Raw genomic sequence first — 22855 nt, forward strand, 5'->3', positions numbered from 1 at the left:
TCACATAAAATTAGCTTTGTGTACAAGTATAGAAACTGCTCTGAGAAAATAAACTTTATATTGCAATACATTTTTTTTGGTAGCTTTCACTTCAAACTATTGGGCTCTCATTTAAATCCCGATTTTTTTTTTGTATATTAGGTGATGGAAAAACTAAGTCCAGTTTGACAAAGCAATAATGAGAGGATATTTAATGAAATCACTTCTACTGGTTGCTTCAAAAAATCCAAATCATCAGTACTTAACATTTCATTGACTCTTTGTACCTTTCAACCATCCTAATTCATGAGTGCTTCCCATTGAAGCAATTAGCTCCATTGTGAAAGAAGAAGAATAAGGATTGGTAGAGTTAACCAAACAAGATCCAACAAGAGATGCGGTAAAGTGATTAAAACAGAAATTATACAAAATATAATTTTGCAAACTAAAGACTGGTGTGAATTTAAAGCTGGAAGAGTTCTAACCGTATTTAGAAACACTCCAAGTTTTGATATATGTTAACTGATCCTTGTACATTTTTGACATATGGTTATATTGGGTACTCCAGTCTGGATATTAGTTTGACTTCTTTAAGACTTTAATTATAATAAATATACTGGAAAAGATTATGGCTTTACTTTTAAATATTGCTTCATATAGATTTAAGTTATGCAATGGAGTATGTAGATTACGTTTATATAGATTTCTTCCAATGCCACACACTTCAATATTAATCAGGAACAGGCAAAGATGTATGACACAAGACAGCAGTATCACAAAGTAACATTACAACTGAGCTACACCTTTTTTTTCCTTTCACTTCAAATATTAAAAAGCTTTTATCTTAAAATTATAAGGCACAAAAAAACTGCAATCATCAACTATCCCAGACAATGTTTATCTCTCAACCACCACCACTAAGAAACAAATTATTTGGTTATGAATGCCTGAGCTGTGCTCTCGCATTTCTTACATTGAGTGAGACTGCACTTCAAAAAGTACTTACTGACCATAAATCTCTGGGACATCCTGAGGTCACGAAAGGAGTAAAGCTTGCTTTATTTCTTTTCCAACGCTCATTTAGGGGATGACCAAATTAAATGCGAAATTCAAATGGTTCAACGTTACAAATGCATCCCCCCTTGGAGATTATCTAATGAATATAGCCTGTGCCAGTCCAATGACTTAAGTTTAAAATTCAATTGACAGCAATATAACATGGATAGTTTTGGAAAACATTTCAAAGCATGCAGTTTATATGATAGAGAGGCTGGATGAGACAGAGTTAGAACATTCTCCCTTCCGCTCAGATACTTGGGTTTGAATCCAGCTTGGCCAGACAGGATGAAAATCTAATTTATTTTACATCTGTTAAGGTATTAAGAAAAATGATTTCAGGCACAGATCACAAAAGCAGTTCCCAGTGGATTTTATTCCACTTATCAAAGTTTCCTTTACAACATAGAGCCAATACAAAACATACAAATGAATAAAGCAAATGTGGAGGAATTTGCTTTTGTATTTGTCTGTGTTACTGCAGTTTACATAGATACAGATTAAAGTGATTCAACATGAGGAGGACGTTTGCAAGAAGCTCCATTCTTTGAGCACTAGACAGTTTTTCACATTAACCAATAAAAGACAAAAGATGTTCAATTCAAGCAGATCCTGGGCAATTTTGCTTTTTAAAAGTCATTGATTTAAGTTTTCAAAACACACTGTGACATACACAATTGTGTGTAAATTAACTCATAGGTTGTAACTCAATTGGAAATAGCATTACAGCATATTCTATCCAAAGGCCATTGACTATGTAAAGTCTAAAATGTGAAGGGAAATTTGACATACATATCTTCATAGGTAACAAATATGGAATAAAAAGTTCAAAAATCAAATAAGTACATTTTCAATGTAATAGCTGCAGTAATGTAGGCAAATGCAACAGCTATTCTGCCCCAGCAATATCCAATAAATATCAGTATGATAACAAATCAGTTCATAGAATGTATACAGTATGGAAAAAGGCCCTACAACCCAATAAGTCCACATGGAACTTTCGAAGAGTAACCCACCCAGACCCATTCTCCTACCCTATTACTCTACATTTACCCCTTACTAATTCAACTAGCCTACACATCCCTAAACATTATGGGCAATTTAGCTTGGCTAATTCACCTAACCTGTACATCTTTGGACTGTGGAGGAAACCAGACCACCTGGAGGAAACCCACACAGACACGAGAAGAATGTGCAAACTCCACACAGACAGTTGCCCAAGGCTAGATTCTAACCCGGGTCACTGGCGCTGTGAGGCTACAGTGCTAACCACTGAGCCACTGTGCCACCCATATTCTGTTTATTAGAGTTGCTGTTTTGTGAGAAGAAATATCAGTCAGGACACAAGAAGAATTCCATGTTCATCTTTGACTAACACCATGAGATCTTCAAGTTTCATCTGAACTGTCAGGCGGCATCTGCAATAACACTGCACTCATATAGTACTGAACTGGCATGTTAACCAAAATTATACATTCAATGCTTGGTATAGAATTTAAATCTCATATCATCATAATCAGCATCAATAGAATTTGAAACCAACCAAGTCAAGGTGAAACCCAAAATCACACTTTAGAAAAAAGTATTTTTGAAAAGAATTGACAGTTGCAACAATAGATTTAGATGACTAAAAATGGGAGGGTACACATTCACACACAGAAACCAGCCTGGACTCATTGGGCTGAATGGGCTGCAACATGCACATGGGATTAAAGTAGAAACTAAAATATTATATAAAAAGTTTTCTAAATGTATATTTTAACATAATGCAGAAGTGTGATCATTTACAAATATAACTCTAATTTACCATGGCTGGAGAGCTTTACCAGCAATTAAAAATTTACTGTGATTTTAAAAAGCTGCACCTTGTTCAAAAAAGTGTAACTTCCCCAAAGGCTTCTGCAGCAACATTAATAGTGTAAAAGTACAAGTTTTTGTCTGTTCAATGGCTTCCAATTGCATACATTCTGAGAGCTTCAATGCTGCACCTTATAGGGAAATGCAAAATCACTGACAATAACATCTGATTTCATTGTTTAACTGTGCATTCACAGAATCCAAATGTTGCCTTCTCTTTCAGAGGAGTGACAACTGCAATGGGATCAGATAGCTCAGTTTGCTAGACGACTAGCATATCATTCGGATTGTTAACAGTGTGAGTTTGATTCACATTCCAACAGAGGTAGACTTGGGACCAAACTCCTTGCCTTGGCCTGACAGTGAAAAGCAATGACAAACGACCGCTGACAAAAACTGAGAAGAAAACAGCTTAAAATTGAGCATCAGCAAACAATGAACCATGCACCTGCCTGAAAAGCACATACATGAATAAATGAATGAATAAATGAGTGACAGCAAAGACAATTTTGCCATCATTACTACTGTAAAATCTGATCCAAAGTATTCAGAAAGTAAAATAATCTGTGAATCAGGGTTTAAGTTTATTTTGCATACTGTTGCTTTCCTGGCTTGAACAAGAGAAACAAAGTAAATTATTGTAAAATAGTCAGCTGGCATCAACAAGTCACTACATTTTATCAATTGTTCAAATGCAGTGATTCTTTCCACAGCTATCAATGTACAGGAATGTGTTCATCGTGATCCACATGCCAAAAAGCTGGTTATCTTGACAGTTAGTTACACAGAATTTAGTACGAATAATTCACAGAGTCCACCCAGAGTCAATCCAGAAAAGGTAAATGTTTAGATTCACCACAGTTGTGCCTAATCAAAAATCACTGCACTTAAATTAACTGATAATTCCAACCTTTTTGTACTTTATTTCTGTTTTCTGTTTTTTTCACATTTCTGAATTTATTAGATCATTTATTTGAATGAAAAAATCTTGAATTGTAGGAGTGGACTGCACTAACTGGACCTACAACTTCTGTTAAGATGTTAAAAATGTTGGAAACATCATGCCCACAAGAGTCCCATAAGAAGGCTCTAAATGCATAAAGTATGCCATTATCCTGCAAAGCTTTCCGCCCATTATTTTTGTGCAATCTGAAAGTCTTGTGTGTTAAACCTAGAAAGTAAATTAATATTCAGTAATTATTTTTAAGTTGCTTTTCTTAATTATTCTCCCATTTGTCCCCAGGGAACAAAAGGCAGGTGACCAAAAGTACTCACACTAGTGTGCCTTTCACATATCAGTCCTCAAATATACCTACCTTACCCTCACTAAAGTAACTTGCGACATCTTTTCAGTTTCACTATCAGCAGAGATCACATAAGGGATTGTGGAGAAAAACAATGCACCAAACAGGTCTGTCACTGTATTTTTTTTTAATGAATGTTCAGGATTCACTGGCATTTGTTCCCTGTTTTTGATTGCCCATAAGAAAGTTATGGTGAGCCTTCTTTGAAAACCACTGCAGTCCTTTTGATGAAGGTCTTTCAGATTACCATTATATATGGCAAACTGAAGGACTGATGATACCAGTCCAAGTTAAAATGGTGATTTGGAAAGGAACAAAGGAGATGGTGATGTTTCCATGCACCTGATGTCCTTAGCCAGAGAATGAGATGATCATAAGTTTAGAAGATAGTAGGTAATCCACATAGCAGCCACAGACCAGTGTTTGAGCAGTTGGACAGGATGCTGATCAAGCTGACTGCTTTTTCTTCATGATATTGAGCTTCTTAAAATATTGTTGTATCTATTCAGGAAAGTAGAGACTCAATGTAGAGTAATCAGATTCCAAACAGTTCTTAAATACAACCAATATTCCTTTCTTATATATTATTTAATTTGTAGTTTCACTCCAAACAATTAATATGAAAACTCTCTATTACACAGAACAACCTTGATTACCCAAACATCAATTATCTGAATTTCAGATTATCCGAACACGTTCTCAAGATCCCATAAAAACGCTATCCATTCTCCGAACAATCCGTTATCCAAAATCTCAGTTATCCGAGCAAAATACTCCTCAACCGTCTCATTCGGATAATCAAGGTTGTTCTGTGTATGAGTGAATTTGATATTGATGACTCATGCATTGGCAATTGGAATAGATTTCACAGGGACGAAATTCTAACTTTACAATCTGTACCACAGTCCAACATGGTACAGTCTGTAATAATTTTTAAATGCTACACTTAATAAGGACAGTTCAGAAACATTACCACATAGTGATGTTTAATAATGCAGTAGAATTAAATGTTCTGCTGTGTCATGTGCTATGATAGACAAAGAATTGATTAAAATGATTCATGTAGCCAAGTTTTCTCATCACTGCTCAGTCTTCTTTATTTGTGGGTTGTTTTAGAAATGCATTAATGTGTCTTCATATTAATGTCTGCTGACTTGATCAATAGAATGGCTTGAGTTCTTTAATCTAAACTATATTTTGACAATCATATTGAAGGGCTGTATTCAATCTTTTTCTTTTTTCCACTTGTAAAGTCTATCAAAAGGAATTAACATAATGAAAGTGGTGCTAAACTGTTTTCAAGGAAACATTAAGTATTTCACAGAAATGCAACTCAGCACATTTACTGGTAGGTCTGAGTGCAGTGCTTGCCAAAACTGCTTCAATACTTAAAGATAACTAGGGCATAGCCACATTCATGTCATTCATTTCTGAACTCTTATCCATACTCTAACCCAACACTCCAGTAAAATACAGTGGGAGTGCTTCACTATCAGACATTACTTCTTTCACATGAGATGTTAAAGTGGCACCTATTTGGCCTCCCAGGCAAGTATGATATATTTTACAGCACTATTTGAAGGACAGCAAGTGAGTTTTCCCTGTGAATTGGCCATCATTTCTTTCATCAACCAATAACATTATAACAGACTATCTGGTGACTATCTCATGGTTGTCCAATGGGTGCATAATGTCTTCTACATTACAACTGTCACAAAAAGTATTTAACTGGCATTGTGTAAAGCACAGTGGAACATTGCAAGTTCATGAAAATGGCTACATGACTGCAAACCTCTCCTTTCATCAGTACAATAGGCAACTTGTGATGATATCAACACATTATCAAATGTTATCCATGAGGTTTGGAAAATAAAATTGAGCACAAGATACAATACTAAACTCCCAGCTGTTGATTCAAATTTTCCCTTCAGGTTTCATTACCATCCCAACTCTCACTAAACTTCTAATTCTCACTTGCTGAAACACAGCAGATTGCTTCCTTGCCTGCCAAACCTATAGCAATTTTCCAAGGCAAAAACATTCAATTGTCGGGTAAACACATACAACATCAGCTTGTGTGGAATACTTCAACATAAAACAGAGCAGTTATATGGGTTTGGTAACATAAGTGTTATGTTATTGGACTAATAATTCAGATGACTGTAAAAGAAAATCCAAGGAAAATGAGTTCAAATTATGTCACAGAAGTCTGAGCATTTAGCTTCAGTGAAATAAAGCAGAAAATACAGATTTGGTACCAGTAAAAGTGTCCATGAAACAGTCCAAATATTAGAAAAACAAATGGGTTCACTGATGGTTTTCAGGAATTAAAAATGTTCCTTGGTCTGATCTACATGTGACTTTAGTTTCACAGCAACATGGTTGATTCAGAGCTAACCTCAGTAGCTCAGCAAATCATTCAGTTGGATCAAAATGCCAGGAACCAATGGGGCTGCAGCAGTTCAAAAAGCTCCACAGCTACCATCTCATGGGCAGTAAATGGCTGTCTTTGGCAGCAAGGCCCACATACAGAAGAATGACAAAACAACTGCACAGCTAAAATTCTTATTCACATTCTTGGAAACCAACTTCAGCTTTGCATCATTACATTTAATATCAGAGAACATGAAATCATCCAAGCCATGCTGAGGCAAGGAAAACAGGGTCATTTATTGGAATCATTTACAAGATCTGGCAGTGTAACACTTGCAGTATTACCCTAAGCATGCAGATGCAATCTTATTTCAATATTTTATCTGAAAGATAGTACTCAGATAATGTTATACATCTTACATATTTATAACTCCACTACTGCCGTGGAATGTCAGGCTAGATTATGTGCTCAGGTTCTGGAGTGGGGGCTTGATTCCAAGTACTTCTGACTCAGAGATGAGTGTGTGACTGATCAGCCAAGGCTGACACCTTGGCTGAAACAAAAAGGACTTTATCACTATACAATTTTCTTTTTTATACAGGCACTTCAAGTGTCACACATGGGTGGATTTTCACTAAAAATTCAGTCACGAAGTACATATGAAGGCCTGGTTAAATTAATTACATGTCTCTTGGAATCTGAACCTAAAATCTGCAATTTCACCTATTCCTTTGTACACTACACAGTCAAGTTCTCTACATCCTTTTGAAAGCTAACCAAAAGACATTTTGTGACTTGCAACTAAGGGCTTCATGGTCCTGAACACAACAGAAATGCAAATATATTTAGCCAAAATGGAAATTTTTAATTAATTGGATTAAAAGCTTGTTACTATATGTAGGTACATATGTATCACTTCAAATCTGTAAATCTAAATGCCAAGTGTATCTGGGTTGAGATCTTCTGTTCAAAAACTGAACCTATTATAATTTTGCTTTTGATATTCTGTGAACAAGATTTAATCAAGTTTAATGCAAAGACATTAAAGCCATCATAGAAAAGTTTCCAATGGAACCACAAAGCCAAATAAAATAATCTGTTACATATTGATATTTCATGAATCAATTCCAATTGAGTCAAACATTCTGGGTGTATTAAAATGTTTTTCAGAAAGCTCATAAAGCAGCTGAACTCTGGGTTGCAAGAATTCTTGCTCCCTTGCATTTTATATGAAAACTAATAATTTGTAAAATGATCCATAAGCTTTCTTTGAATAGGAAACCATAAGGAGGCATGAAGACAAAGAGCAGGGATGATGCAATTTTTACCATGCAAGACACTACTTACCATCCAATGCTGAATTAAATCCCAAGGGAAACAAGCCAAAAGTTAACACTATCTCATTCTGACAGCCACAAAGTCACTCCCTTCCATACAGTCCTGAGAAATGCTGCCATCAAATACTGGATTTTTGAGACAAACAATAAAAATAAGATATGGCTACAATGGAACACCGGGACATTTTCACCCTTACAAGGAACATACACAGTTGGCCATGCAAAATATGAAACTTAACCTAGCGAGAGCCAGAAGGTACAAACTTTAATCATCTACATTTGCTGTTAGTTAGCATTAGGGTTGCACAATGGGCTTCCTCCCACAGGGGTGGATACATTTAAAAATCACACAACATCAGGTTATAGACCAACAGGTTTATTTGGGAGTACACGCTTTTAGAGCGCAGCTGTTTTGTAAGGTAGCTAGTGGCGCAGAATCATAGGACACAGAATTTATAGTAAAAGATCAAAGTGTCATACAACTGATGCAATGTATTGAACAAACCTGGATTGCTATTAAGCCTTTAATCACATAGAATGGGTTGCAGGTTTCAATTCATTAATATGTAAATCCCAGTACTTCTTTCAAGTTACATTCCCAAGATAACTTAAGGTTTTACTAAAAATAAGGTAACATTTCAGCTCAGACAATACATTGAAGGTGTGAGTTTAGAGCCTGTCTATATTCCAACCTTGAGTCAGACCGGTTCTGCTCCCAAAGTAGGAATTTATAAAATGTCACATGGACTGACTGCCTCCAGATTTTGTGATTTTTGAACAAAATAGAATGTATCCAATAGAATTGCATTTGCGCTCCAAAAGCTTATACTTCCAAATAAACCTGTTGGACTGTAAGCTGGTGCTGTGTGATTTTTAACTTTATCCACCCTTGTCTGACACCCCATAGGGGTGTATTACCAGTTCTCCCACTCTAAATGCTATAAAAAGCATTCCATGGACCTTGGGTGAAGCCGGAATCCCACCTACCTTACATCATTCATGTAAGAGGGATTACTCAGATCACAAAGTAGGAGCCAATAGTCGAGACATATTGAACCAACAATGGTTCTATAGATTCAGAAGTCATAGAACAAGGGATAATATATCTATGGGGAAAGAAAAGCTCAAATACATTCAACAAATTTGATCTATATTTGATGTTAGTCAAATATTTCTCAAATTCCCCATGCTCTCTCATGCAATGTTCCCAATAATAAAGCCAGTTCCAACATCATGCTTGTTCGTGCTCAAAGAAAGTGACTAGTAATTACAAGCAAGGTGTTAACAGAGAACAGGCTGATCCGTTAAATGAAGTCTTGTCTATGCTGTGTCTTGTAGCAATATTCAATTGCAGGTAAATGTTAGAGAACAAACTTTATATATTACATTCCCAATCAATTGGAAACATTCCTTCATGACATCTGCATCTTTCATTAAGGCTGTGAGTGCAAGCAAGTATCAAAATTAAGCTGACTCTCCAATGCTGACTTGAGAAAGTCCTGTGGGCACAGGGGGTGTCTCCTTTTAGGCAAGTTGTTAAAGTCTGCTGTCTTTCAGGTGGTTGTAAAAAAATCCTATGACATGGTCAAAACAATAGGAAACTCATGTGATGCACTCACAAAATTCTTCCTGATCTAACTCAATCAAAATTCCATTATAACTGTCATTCACTTTTTGTCAGACCTTGCTATGTGCAAAATATTTTTATTCACTTGTTTTTGTTTTGGGATTTGGACAATGCTGGTAAAGCTACAATTATTGCCTGTACAGTTGCTATAATAGGCAGTAACAGGCTTTTCCCATGCTGACCATGTTCCCCAGATGTACTGAAGGAATGCCATGCTGAGCCATTTTCAAAACATCAAGTCTCTGCTCTTGTTACCACAGCACTAATATGGCTTATCCAGTTCATCTTCTGCTCAAAAACGATCACAAGAAAGATCAGGTTTCGGTGAAAGCACTGTTACTGAATGTCAAGGGAAAGTGACTGGACTTTTTGTGTTGGAGATGTGATTGTCTGGTATTTATATAGCTTGATTGTACTTTATTACTTGTCGGACAAAGTGTTTAACTTGGATAGGTCCTGATAATGCTGTATGCTGCTATTGTCTGTTCAATCATGGTGGAGTTGTGATGATGGCTGAATACATTATAATCTCTAAACATGGCCATACTTTTGACTTTCAGGTAGAGAGAATGCATTCAATAAAGACTGTTGAGTCAAAAATGTTTCTTTGAGCAAGTGGGGCTCTGATGATTTGTCTCTGATGAAGACAACCACCTTGTTGTCTATCAAGCAAGATTCTTGTCACTGGACATTTTTCCCTCAGTTTTGCTGAGGCACTTTGGGGCTATGCTCAGTTAAATGCTCTATTTATGCAGAAATTTATGAATCTCATTTCTCCTCTGACTTTGAAGGCTGTGATGAGTTTAGAAATTTCAAAATGTTTCCAGTTTGGCAATCAAAAAGCTTCATGAAGTAAATATATTACGTGAGACACTTGGGGACATCCTAACAAACTGATAAGATGTTATATGAAGACAAGTTCTTGATTTACTACAACACTCAAATAGGATGTATAATTGATATATAAGGCTGGAATTTCACCCTGTATGGAGCAGCCACTTGTTCTTCCAGCACTACCCTGCTACAGGTCATTTTCCTGAGATCAAAGGGGAGATCAGAGAAGGGTACCCATCTGCAAGCAGTGAGTAGCCAATTAACAGACAATTATCAGAGGCTAGCTGGGCACAGGTGCTCTGTACAAGGGATTCACAATGAAGGTATAGTCATTCTTTTAATTCATAAATATTTAAAGTTAGTGAGAAAGGCATTTCAAGAGGTGAGTCCTTTCTCTCTATCTACCTATCTATCTCTATCTCTTACTTGCTCCAGCAGGCTGAACCACTTTCCATGGTTCAGGTCCTCCCATCACTCTGTAGCTTTAAGAGACCATCCTTAAATTGATGGCCAGTGCAGCCTCTGACCATTCATTGGTCACTTCAGAGAAAAACACTGCCAGATGACAATGTGTGGTCAGTTTTTAACTCCATCAAGGTCTTGATCCAAAAATCTAAAGTTCTGCCCTCAGTCTCTGTTCTTTGTGGTACTGAACTAAATATTAAACCAAAATCATAACCAGAAGTGCATCTACAATAAGGTGATTTTCCATGGCATTTTTGAGGACATGCAAGATTTATTGGTTATGCCAAGAGTGAGCTGGTTCAGATATGACAACTGAGATTCAGCACTGGCAGGAGAGAGGACAGAAACCTAAAGAGACAATCCAGGGTTTTCCAAATCAGATAAAGTTTATGAATGCAGAAATATTTTAAAATTGACTTTTTAATCCAACAAGCTAGTCACGGATGTAAAGTGAAACTTCTCTCAACTAATCCAAGGAGTCACATCACATGACTCCTCAAATGATTTTTGTTTGCTATTTCTGCCTAATTTTAAAATAAATCACAACTGGCAAAGGAAATAGTGAGCACAAGAATAGAAGAAAACAAATGAGCATGTGATTGGTGTAATTATTTTTGCAGAATGCCTCAACAAGTTGACTATTTCAATTATGTGTGCTAGCCACACCCTATCATAATTGCTGGCCAATTATAACATAGATTATTCCCCTGAAATTGCATGTCATTTTTACAAAAGTACTGAAAATAGTGAAGAAGTTCTTTCTGTATTCCAAAATAACAATCTTTGTATTCCCTTGACCTTTTCATGTAATATTATTGATTGAGGATCCCATTCTCAATTGTTTATATATCTAATACAGTTCACAATTAATCCAAGATGACCCAAGTTTGAACCAAAACAAAAAGAGATACAAGTTACAACTATCAATATTCTTGATGATAGCTGCTAAAAGCCTGCATAATATTTCTGAAATCACAAAGGAATCATTGCTATTCTAGACACAAGTATTCTTAGGTAAATACAAATTATTACTGAAAGTGTCTACCGCAATGAATCATCTCATTCTGCCCCATTTGTCATACAGGATGATTCCAAGATTCAATAATCCACATTGTAAGGTTAGAAATGGCTTTGCACTGGTTGGTGTTTGGCCCCTGATTAAAAAATATTTCCAACATAAAGACTTTACACCTATTTCTGTGGTACCCATCTTCAGCATTTTTATCTTATCACATATTAAATGGGAATCAATATTGAACTGGACACCCAAACAGGGAAATCGGAAGCATGAAAGATTATTGACATACAAACAAACCTAAGTTAAATTATTTGCATCATGTTTTTCTATGTTTTCCTTGGTGACAATGCTGAAGAATAATTTACCCCAGAAGGCCAGGTTCTATCATTTGGTCACAGAACTACTTCATCTGACAGTATTTGCAAGAAGAAATTATTATATTAATGGTTTTGAAACCTTATAACTATTACCAGCTCAAAATTCTGAATATCTAAAATTATAATAGTTATTTCTACAAGACAATCTAATTGCATCGCTTGAGCAATAAAGTTGAAAGTGCAATCAATAGTAATCTACTGCAGAAATAAAGAGATTCAAGGAGAGGTGATCATATTCTGTTTCATTAAATGAAAAAATTACATACAAAATAACTGCAGTGAGATTAAAATCTATTTATAGCTTACTTATATCTCACCAGCCCTTTTCATGATCCTTCCCTGATCTCTAAAATTATTAGCCAGCTCATCCAATATCCATTAGTACGTGAACAGAAATTTCCTCCAATTCAATATTGGAAAGTTTGAAGCCATTATCTTCAATAACCCTACAAACTCTGTTCCCCAGCTACCAACTCCTTATTTGTGTTTCACAACTGTGCTAAGACTAAACCAGACTGTTGACCCAGGGTGGGCATTCAAGTGCTCAATCACATCATCAACAAGATATCAATTTCCACCTCCATGACATCACCCCACTCTGATGCTGCCTCAGTTTTTGTTGTGGTAACTTTAATCCATGTTTCTGTTGTCTCTAAGTGTAACTATCCAATCATTCTTAGCTTCTGTCTTCAACTCAGTTGAGGTCATTAAAAATTCTGCCACCTTTGTCCGATTTCACACCAAGTTCAATTGAGTTAGCACCCCTGGCTTGCTAACTTACATTCACTCTCATTAAAGAAGGACCCTTTTTTTTTACAATTTTCGTATTACATAATGAGAGGAAAAATTCAACAAGTAAATCAAAACTGCTCAAGATCTTTAAAAAAAAGTCTTATATGCTTAAGTTACAAAGTCTTGGAGGGCATAAGAACAATAACATCCCTGTCATGGTTCAGAAATGCTTCCAACATCAGCAATGTGGTTTATTTAGTTGCAGTCAATGTATCTGCTCTACTCTTCTGTCCACCATTTTCAAAATCTTAGTTCCATCTGGTTTCTCAAACTCAATGTAGACATCACTGAAGTCATCAGGATGTGCTATTTATAATGTGCTAAAGGTTGTAAAAGTTGGAGAATAATCAATTATTATCAATTGCAATTATTGGTTGACTTTTCTTAATGATGAAGGGCTTTAGCCTGAAACGTCAACTGTTGTGGTTTTGTTCGCCGAGCTGGAAATTTTTGTTGCAAACGTTTCATCCCCTGTCTAGGTAACATCCTCAGTGCTTGGGAGCCTCCTGTGAAGCGCTTCTGTGGTGTTTCCTCCGGCATTTATAGTGGCCTGTCCCTGCCGCTTCCGGTTGTCAGTTTCAGCTGTCCGCTGTAGTGACCGGTATATTGGGTCCAGGTCGATGTGTTTGTTGATGGAGTTTGTGGATGAGTGCCATGCTTCTAGGAATTCCCTGGCTGTTCTTTGTTTCGCTTGCCCTATAATGGTAGTGTTGTCCCAGTCGAATTCATGTTGCTTGTCGTCTGCGTGTGTGGCTACTAAGGATAGCTGGTCGTGGCGTTTCGTGGCTAGTTGATGTTCATGGATGTGGATCGTTAGCTGTCTTCGATTGTCCTATATAGTGTTTTGTGCAGTCCTTGCATGGGATTTTGTACACTACATTAGTTTTGCTCATGCTGGGTATCGGGTCCTTCGTTCTGGTGAGTTGTTGTCTGAGGGTGGCTGTTGGTTTGCGTGCTGTTATAAGTCCTAGTGGTCGCAGTAGTCTGGCTGTCAGTTCTGAAATGCTCCTGATGTATGGTAGTGTGGCTCGTCCTTTGGGTTGTGGCATGTCCTCATTCCATTGTCTTTCTCTTAGGCATCTGTTGATGAAATTGCGAGGATACCCGTTTTTGGCGAATACCTTGTACAGGTGTTCCTCTTCCTCTTTTTGCAGTTCTGGTGTACTGCAGTGTGTTGTGGCCCTTTTGAATAGTGTCCTGATGCAACTTCGTTTGTGTGTGTTGGGGTGGTTGCTTTCATAGTTCAGGACTTGGTCTCTGTGTGTGGCTTTCCTGTATACCTTTGTGGTGAATTCTCCGTTCGGTGTTCTCTGTACCATCACGTCACCAACTCCCATTCCATAGTCCTGAACTATGAAAGCAACCACCCCAACACACACAAACGAAGTTGCATCAAGACACTATTCAAAAGGGCCACAACACACTGCAGCACACCAGAACTGCAAAAAGAGGAAGAGGAACACCCGTACAAGGTATTCGCCAAAAATGGATACCCGTGCAATTTCATCAACAGATGCCTAAGAGAAAGACAACGGAACGAGGACATGCCACAACCCAAAGGACGAGCCACACTACCATACATCAGGAGCATTTCAGAACTGACAGCCAGACTACTGCGACCACTAGGACTTATAACAGCACACAAACCAACAGCCAACCTCAGACAACAACTCACCAGAACGAAGGACCCGATACCCAGCATGAGCAAAACTAATGTAGTGTACAAAATCCCATGCAAGGACTGTACAAAACACTATATAGGACAAACAGGAAGACAGCTAATGATCCGCATCCACGAAACGACACGACCAGCTATCCTTAGTAGCCACACACGCAGACGACAAGCAACATGAATTCGACTGGGACAACACTACCATTATAGGGCAAGCGAAACAAAGAACAGCCAGGGAATTCCTAGAAGCATGGCACTCATCCACAAACTCCATCAACAAACACATCGACCTGGACCCAATATACCGGCCACTACAGCGGACAGCTGAAACGGAAGCGGCAGGGACAGGCCACTATAAATGCCGGAGGAAACACCACAGGAGGCTCCCAAGCACTGAGGATGTCACCTAGACAGGGGACGAAACGTTTGCAACAAAAATTTCCAGCTCAGCGAACAGAACCACAACAATGAGCACCCGAGCTACAAATCTTCTCCCAAACTTTGAAACGTCGACTCTCCTGCTTCTCGGATGCTGCCTGACCTGCTGTGCTTTTCCGGTACCACACTTGACTCTAACCTCCTGCATCTGCAGTCCTCACTTTCGCCTTTTCTTACTGATGTCAGGTATGTTATGCCATCACCATAAGGATTAAAACTGTGACAAATACTGCAACATCATGCCTTTGCCTTATTCCACCTCTCTTTAAAAATAAACTGGGTCCCTTAGATTTACAAGGTAATCCTTTCCCCATGCCAGTAAACAAATGTGTCATACAAGGCCCTCTACTTTGATGGAAAGACTAATTAAGGAGGAGAGGCAGAGTTGCTACAATAACTGAGATCTTACAATAAGATAATCCAAACTGCTCAGATCATCTCTTAGTTCTTTCTTGGTTTCAGCGACTGAGTCTTGAGACCAACAAGCTTCAGTTTTTGCAAACCATTGAAGAAACCATCCCAGTCAAGTAGGGGGTTTGCATTGACTTCTCTGTCTCTGAATTAAGAGACACCTAACCATATTTCCCACCTAGATTGTAACCCAACATGACTCTCTGCTGACTGAAAGTGGGTTTGGTACACGAGAATAAATGATTGATATCCTTTTATCGAAGTTACACTGTAAGATTGATGCTTCAATGGGTCGTACCATTATCTTGTGTGTGGGTGTGTAGGTGAGAAGCAACAGACTGACAGTAACCAATCCAACCTTACCCGCAGTAGAGTCTGTGACTCCTCCCTCGCCTTGTTGAGTTCAGTAGATGTTGGATACTGTGGAGTGAGAGCCCGGGGTTTGTCCCTTTCACCACCTCCTCCTCCTCCTCCAGCTAGAAAGCCCTTGGAGTCTGCGGTCTGCATCCCATAGACGGGCCGCCCGGAGTCCACTTCTTCCGGAGCCCTGCCGGGGGAGGCGGTGTGGAGCCTGGTGGCGGCCTGTGTCGCCGGGTACGGGCCCCCTTTGTGAAGCTCCCCGGTGCTCTCCTTGACGCCCCAGCCTGGCTTCTTGGTGTCTTCCTTGGAGGGCTCGGCCCCGCCTCGGCCCTCCTCCTCGGCTGGAGCTGGGGCAGGCAGGGGATGGCCACTGCTGTTGCTATCACTCGGGGTTGGGGGGCGCTGATTCCGCATCTCCTGGTCGATGGAACCAGGAAGAGGAGGAGGAGGAGGAGGTGGGGGGGGTGGAGACTCTCCGCCGCTGGTGCTGTTACTGCTGCTCACTGCCTCCTGGAGCACACAGTGCGCCGTGTTGAAATGCTCCAGCAACGCCTGAGTGCCTGGGGCGCTCCACTTACACTGACGGCACTTGTAGCAATTATGAGCCCTCCTAAGACACACAGACAAACAAAAAGATAACTTGAGGTTTAGCTTTCCCCGCATCAGCTCAACAAGAAAAACTGCAACTTTTGAAGTTGCATCAAGTGCATTTCTTAAGCCTCAAGACAAGTCCGAGCAGATAACGCCAGAGATTGACAAGAGTGAATCGTAACTATTTTAGCCCTTGGTGTGTGGCATGGACTGATGGTAATCCAGGATAGTTCCTGTACAAAGATCAGCCGCCAAACTGCACATGTTGTACACCAGAACATGTGCACACTAAGGTTTGGCATTGGTGACATGTTTTCACAATTTACTAAGCTCTCTTAACGAACTGTAGCTAGTTATGATAACCTGATGACAGACTAACGATAGACCGTCACAAAACAATCCAGTTGATCTGCCCTGCTGTGGGGCCAACTCGAAAGGGATGTTTTTTAAAACTCTTCACGCTTGGTTATTGTGCTAGCTCAGCCCCCATCTGGTGTCAGATTTTTAACTCAATGTAAAAACACACCATCCGGTGGGGTGTGAGTTGGGTAGGGTTATATTGAACCTGTCTAGTCTGTTACCTGTAGTGTCGAAAAATCTCTTCCTCTACTTGAGTCACAAAGTCGCATTTGGTACAGCAGTGCTCTTCAGTGTCTTCGCTGGTGCCCGGGCCATCACTTCCCTGTTGGCCATTCTCAGCCTTGGTTGGGCTGCTGCTGCTGCTGCTGTGCATTGTCTCGTAATGCTGCAGCAGTGTATCTACATCCTGAACTGTGAAGGAGCACTGGTCGCACTGGTGTTTTACCCTGGCACTCCCTCCCACCCCGTGGGACGAATGCAAGAGCAACAGGGTGCAGTGGGAGCAATTACTCTTCCTGCAAGCGAACGGGTAGGTGATGTCCCCCAGGTGTTTCTCAGGGCCACACAGCCCCCCAGGACAGTACTGGCAGTGTTTAATTGTGCACTTATGGACGTTGTGAATGTAATGGTAGTGTCGGAGCAGGGGTCCCACAGCGATCACGTCCGGCCCATGACTGGTGGAATACCTGAATTTGCACAACTGACAGTTATAGCTGGTGACCACGCTCTCCTCCGCTGCCTTGTCTTTCTTTCGGGCTGAACTTGCGCCTTTCTCTGCCTGCGCCGAGAGCTCGCCGTCGGGTTTACTGAGAGGGGCGCGCTCTTTCGGGGAGTCAAGTGCGGCTCCCTGTTTGCTAGCTTTGTCCGGAAGGTCTCGGTTAAAGTAGCCAGGGCGCTGGTTCTCCCCGTGCAGTTTGTTATAGTGATCCGTGAGTTTTAAGGTGTCTGAGGACTCACAGCTGAAGCTGCAAAACCGACACCAGAAGTAACAGGTAGAGTCCATGCCGTTCTGTTTGGAGCTGGTATCCACCGACTTAATGGGCACGGAGTAGCCAATGGGGGTGTCATCCGTGGCCTTGATGGTGACCTTGTCCTGCCATTTGCCCACGTCCTCTGGGTCTACGGGACGTGGTAGGTGGCGTTCTGTTGCTGGACTGCCTTTGCTGGTGGCTTTCTCCGGTTTGGTCGCATCTTTCCCAGCCTCGGGAACAGAAGGCACACTTTTCATTTTGTTGGGATGCGCTGACACGAAGTGCTGTTCCAGTTCCGTCGAAGAGCTGCCCATGTAAGTGAAATTGCAGAACTTGCACCGGAAATACTTGGTGTTCCCTTGGCAGTCTGGGGTTTTGCGTCCGATGCCAATGAACATTCCTCCCAAAGTAACCTAGAAAAGAGCAAAAACAAAAGAGAAATGTGTTTTCCATTGCAGCGTGTGAAATAACCAATCATGTGACAGTTTCTCAGACAATAACATCTCCTATCTTTATTGTTACAAAACGTTGTGTGACACCCAAGTTTGGGTATCTATGACAAATTGAACGATGCATTCCTCTGTGCCAATCAATGACTGTTGGTTTGGAACCCTTATTTGTCCTAATTATCCAATTTTGTCTTCAGTATTTTGCTTCTACGCATCTAGCATTCTTTTCTAACTTGCAATGTTCAAGGTGGGTTTATCATTGCCGGTATGAAATCAAAGCAGAAGTATGGTAACGATTTTAGATCCCGCCGAGGGAATTTGGGGGTGGGGAGAACAAAATAACAGTAAACAGCTTTTCAGTTTTTTTTTCCGTTAACCCTTTCAATGCCATGAGTCATTAATCAGCAAATGTAGTTGCTAAGATAAAAAATAAAGCATTGGCGGAGCCAGGGGGCGGTTAGGGGGAGTCTGAGGTGTTGTTTCTTGCATTTACAGACATTATTGTCTACAGCTACAGTCACATCATGTAGAGCAACCGTGTTACAGGCTCTCAGCATGAATGTTAACGAAGGATTTAGCAGTAAAACTGCACTTTAACTAGTTCAGAGAGCCTAATGCAATGATGCTGTGATGGGCTATAGAGCTGACATAGTCAGGATGTACTTAACTATTCAGGAATAGCAGGGAGGACAGCCCTCATAAAATGTACTTCAACTCAATGTCTGAAGGGAAACTATTTGTTTACTTCTGGTTTCCATAGTTCATGGTTTCTAAATTATCCAATTCCATAAAGACTGATTCATTTTTGTTGTGCAGGTTAGGTGTACATTGTGAGATGTTATAAATGAGACTATTTCGGCCACTTCCTTATTTTAAACTGAAAGTTACTATCTCCTGCATTCTGAAAGCACAAGTCAGTCTACTTTAAATCCCAAGTTCTGAGCTATTACTGATTCCTACAAAGGATAAAGGAAATGGTCAAGAACCCAGATAGGCCTCTGAGCCTCCCTTTCAACTGAAGGGAATACTTTTGAAACTAGTTGAAAAGTGTTAACAAAATGGCACATGAATTAATTCCAATTTTTTTTTAAATTGCCTCAAAAACATTGTTTCGAGTAATTGCATGTTAATCTTTCCTATTTACCATTACTCCAACTGTTATGGTGTCATACCAGTTTCCACATGTGGCTATGCAATGCAGCAAAGTATATAATTAGCCAGTGAACTGCTGTGAAGATTAGTGGTAGCCAAAAGATACCTAAAAACCCTCAACAAAAAGAAGTGTTTTTGTCTAAAATGACAAGTATGTCACTTGGACTTGGCACTGCTAGAGGATTAAGCTAGAAGCTTTCTAGAAGTGTCATCAGCAGCTAATTTACTGCAGTGAATCCTAATGTAAGCATTCAATGGTGGCTACAGACAAATTGATATTAAAAATGAATTAATTAAGTGCAGACAGCTTTTCATTAACAGTAATGGGCTCAAATAGTGTTTATGTTGTCTGATCCATTTAGTGGCAACCTTCCTAGCCGATTTGCACACAATATAGTCAGTAAACAAATCACTACAATAAAATGTAAGTAGCTATTAGATGAAAATTATTAGGATATATCCCAATTAACAAAATTTGAATCTGTGGTAAGAGGTTTTCTTAGATGATTTCAGGATTGCAATATTCACTGACCCTCAGGTGAAAACCACAAAGAAATGGTGTATGTTCAGCCACACCGAGCAACTGACGTGACACGAATATTATTGTAGTTTGGTCACATATAATGCATTAAAATACACCCACAGGATACAGTGGCGCAATGGTCATCTGTACTTGGATCATTGCCACATTATTTCATTGTGTATTATATGATTAATTAAACGGCAATTTCATTCACATCTTCTACTACTCCTCTCAGCTTTATGTTCCCCTTACTAATGGAGTAGATCCTATATCTGTATCACCTCTGTCTGGCAAAACCACGAAGGAGCAATTCTCCGCGTGCCATTCTTTACTCCCTGGAGCTACAGAGCTTTCCTTGCCAGATAATGATGCAATTCCACTTTTAAAGGCTCAGTTGAACTTGCCACCATTGCCCTCTGAGGCAGTGCATTCCAAACCCTAACAACTGCTTGTCTTTGTACCAAGCACCTGGGATTGGGTTAGAGAGTCATAGAGTCATACAGCACAAAAGCAGACCCTTCAGTCCAACTAGTCCACACCGACCCTGTTCCCAAACTAGACTAGTCCCACCTGCCTGCGTTTGGCCCATATCCTTCTAAACACTTCCTATTCATGTACTTTTAAAGTTGTAACTGTATCTACATCCACCACTTTCTCTGACAATTCATTCCACACATTAACCACTCTCTGTGTAAAAATAAAACTTCCCCCTCATGTCCTTTTCTACTTTAAATCCCAAGTTCTGAGTTATTACTGATTCCAACACGGGGTAAAGGAGATGGTCAAGAATCCTGATAGGCCTCTGAGCCATCCTTTCAACCGAGGGAAATACTTTTGAAATTAGTTGAAAAGTGTTAAGAAAATGGCACATGAATTAAGGACTCATGTCCTTTTCTTTCTCTACTCACCTTAAAACTATGCCCCCTAGTCTTGAATTCCCCCACCTTAGGGAAAAGACCTTATTCACCTTATCTCTGCCCCTTGTGATTTTTTTATAAACTTCTATAAGGTCACCCCTCAGCCCTATGTTCCAGTGAAAAATGTTCTCAGCCTATTTTTATCATTTAAAACCAACATTTCCGGCAACATCTTGGTAAATCTTTTTTTTACCTGAACCCTCTCCATTTTAATAATATCCTTCCGATAATAGGACAACCAGATCTGTACACAGTATTCCAAACGAGACCTCACCAAGTCCTATACAACCTCAATATGGCGTCTCAACTGCTATACGCAAAGCTCTGGGCAATGAAGGCAAGCGTCCTAAACGATTTCTTAACCGTCCTGTCTACCAGTGACAAAAATGTCAAAGAATTATGTACCTGAATCTCTGGGTCTCTCTATTCTACAACACTGCCCGGGGCCCTACTATTAATAGTACAAATCCTGCCCTTGAGTCGGCTGGGATCAAGTTAGAAGATACCTACATGTACATCATAGGTCCCATTTAACATGGCGGGTCGCTGAGTACTCAGGTCCTGTAACATCCCAGTAAGCAAGCCTGTGTTTCGGCTCAGTTTCTGCAAGTCTTTGGACTGGGAGAACTGCACCATGTTATGTAATGCGAGAATTTTGGTGTCCAGGTCCGCATCTTGGCGGGTGCGGTTGTGCAGACCCAGGTGATATTTGCGGAAATGCTTGATCAAATCGGTTGGGTCGTTGCCATAATAGCCATAACCACAAATGTTGCATTTGAAGTCTTGCAGCTCGGGAGTCAGGGGCGCTGCGTCTGAGCTGTCAGTCAGCTCCTCTGTCTTTGTCTGATCAAGTGCAACACCCGCTTCTGAAAGCACCTGAGAGTTTTCTGAAGGCACCGAGCCCGGCCTGGAGTTGGGACGTTCAGGTGGCTCACCCTGTAGCAGCTGCCCCTTCTCCCGCCCACTTTTGGGTGATGTTTGAGCTCTGTGGTTTAAATCCGAGAGGGTTCCAGACACATTGCGGCTCCTGCCATCGCCATCATCTGGTTCTGATCTGCAAGGAGACTTCCAGGCCTCACAGACTCTACCAGCAGCCTGAGATGAGAGAGCAGACATATTTCTGTCTGTCACCTCATCTTGCGGGAAGGATGGAACATTTCCTCCCTTCTTGTGGCTTTCATAATTAAAGCCATTCCCTTCGCCCACTGCGGGGCTTTTCAAGTCCCTTTTGATGCCGGCGACGTCTGTGACACGCAGACAATGTTCCTCCTTGTTGACTAACTCGAATGCATCTTGCTGGTTGCTGTGTTCCTGCATGGGATCCCGGAGTCCGGAGCTTTCGGCAGACTCCTGGTTCACGGCACTTACTGGCTGAGAGACCTGGCAATTCTCACTTTCGCCTTGGCTCACAAGATTTCTCAGTGGTGGATTCTTTTTCCGGACCATATCTGTGGGGAAGCAAAAGAACATATAATGAGAACATGTTTCTTTAAGGAGAATTGAAACACTGGAGGCTGCCCCTTGCATAATTTATTTTTAACAGCACAAAAACAGTTTTCCCGTCACCTGGATTCATATTTCTGCCATAACTCAAGCCTCTTTCTAGAACCCCTTTGTATTAGTTCTGCTCCAGTTTCATCCTAATCCGTTTTCTTTTAAAGTGCTGCGCATTCTTTTGTTGTGGTTGTTTACATGTTTTCCCTGTGATGGTTTACGAGACAGACCCGCCCAAGTTTTATACAGACGAATCTATTGTCGAGTTTTGACAGAAAAGGATGAGAGAGGGAAGGGGGTTCTGAAGGAGACATCACTGCATCTTTCAAAGCACTCACAATCAAGCTAACACTATATCTATAAACCTCCTTGTGAAGAATCTGACTGCAGTGTCATGTATATCCAACGTCGTTGTGTATAGGTACATAATATTTCAGTGTCCCTACACATAAATTGTGGATTGGAGAAATTTTGTCAGGTCAATGGAATGTTCTGTT

At 40.1% G+C, this 22855-nt stretch overlaps 1 protein-coding gene across 9 annotated transcripts in view; it reads right to left on the bottom strand.

The window, feature by feature from the left end:
- trps1 (trichorhinophalangeal syndrome I) overlaps positions 1–22855 on the bottom strand; it is a 225386-nt gene that overhangs the window by 196748 nt on the left and 5783 nt on the right. For 8 of the 9 annotated variants that reach the window (XM_087986042.1, XM_087986043.1, XM_043689004.2 and 5 more), the window contains exons 2-4: positions 21375–22312; positions 17074–18236; positions 15905–16511 (exon numbers count right to left, since the gene is read on the bottom strand). In XM_087986042.1, coding sequence (XP_087842168.1) covers positions 15905–16511; positions 17074–18236; positions 21375–22310 — 2706 coding nt within the window. In that variant the 5' untranslated portion in view covers positions 22311–22312. The remainder of the gene's footprint in view (positions 1–15904; positions 16512–17073; positions 18237–21374; positions 22313–22855) is intronic. The other variant, XM_087986045.1, reaches the window with a different exon arrangement.

The sequence above is a fragment of the Chiloscyllium plagiosum genome, unplaced genomic scaffold (genome assembly GCF_037043375.1).
Source record: "Chiloscyllium plagiosum isolate Xiang-an unplaced genomic scaffold, Cpla_swu_hap1 HiC_scaffold_4, whole genome shotgun sequence".
NCBI classification, from domain to species: Eukaryota; Metazoa; Chordata; class Chondrichthyes; order Orectolobiformes; family Hemiscylliidae; genus Chiloscyllium; species Chiloscyllium plagiosum.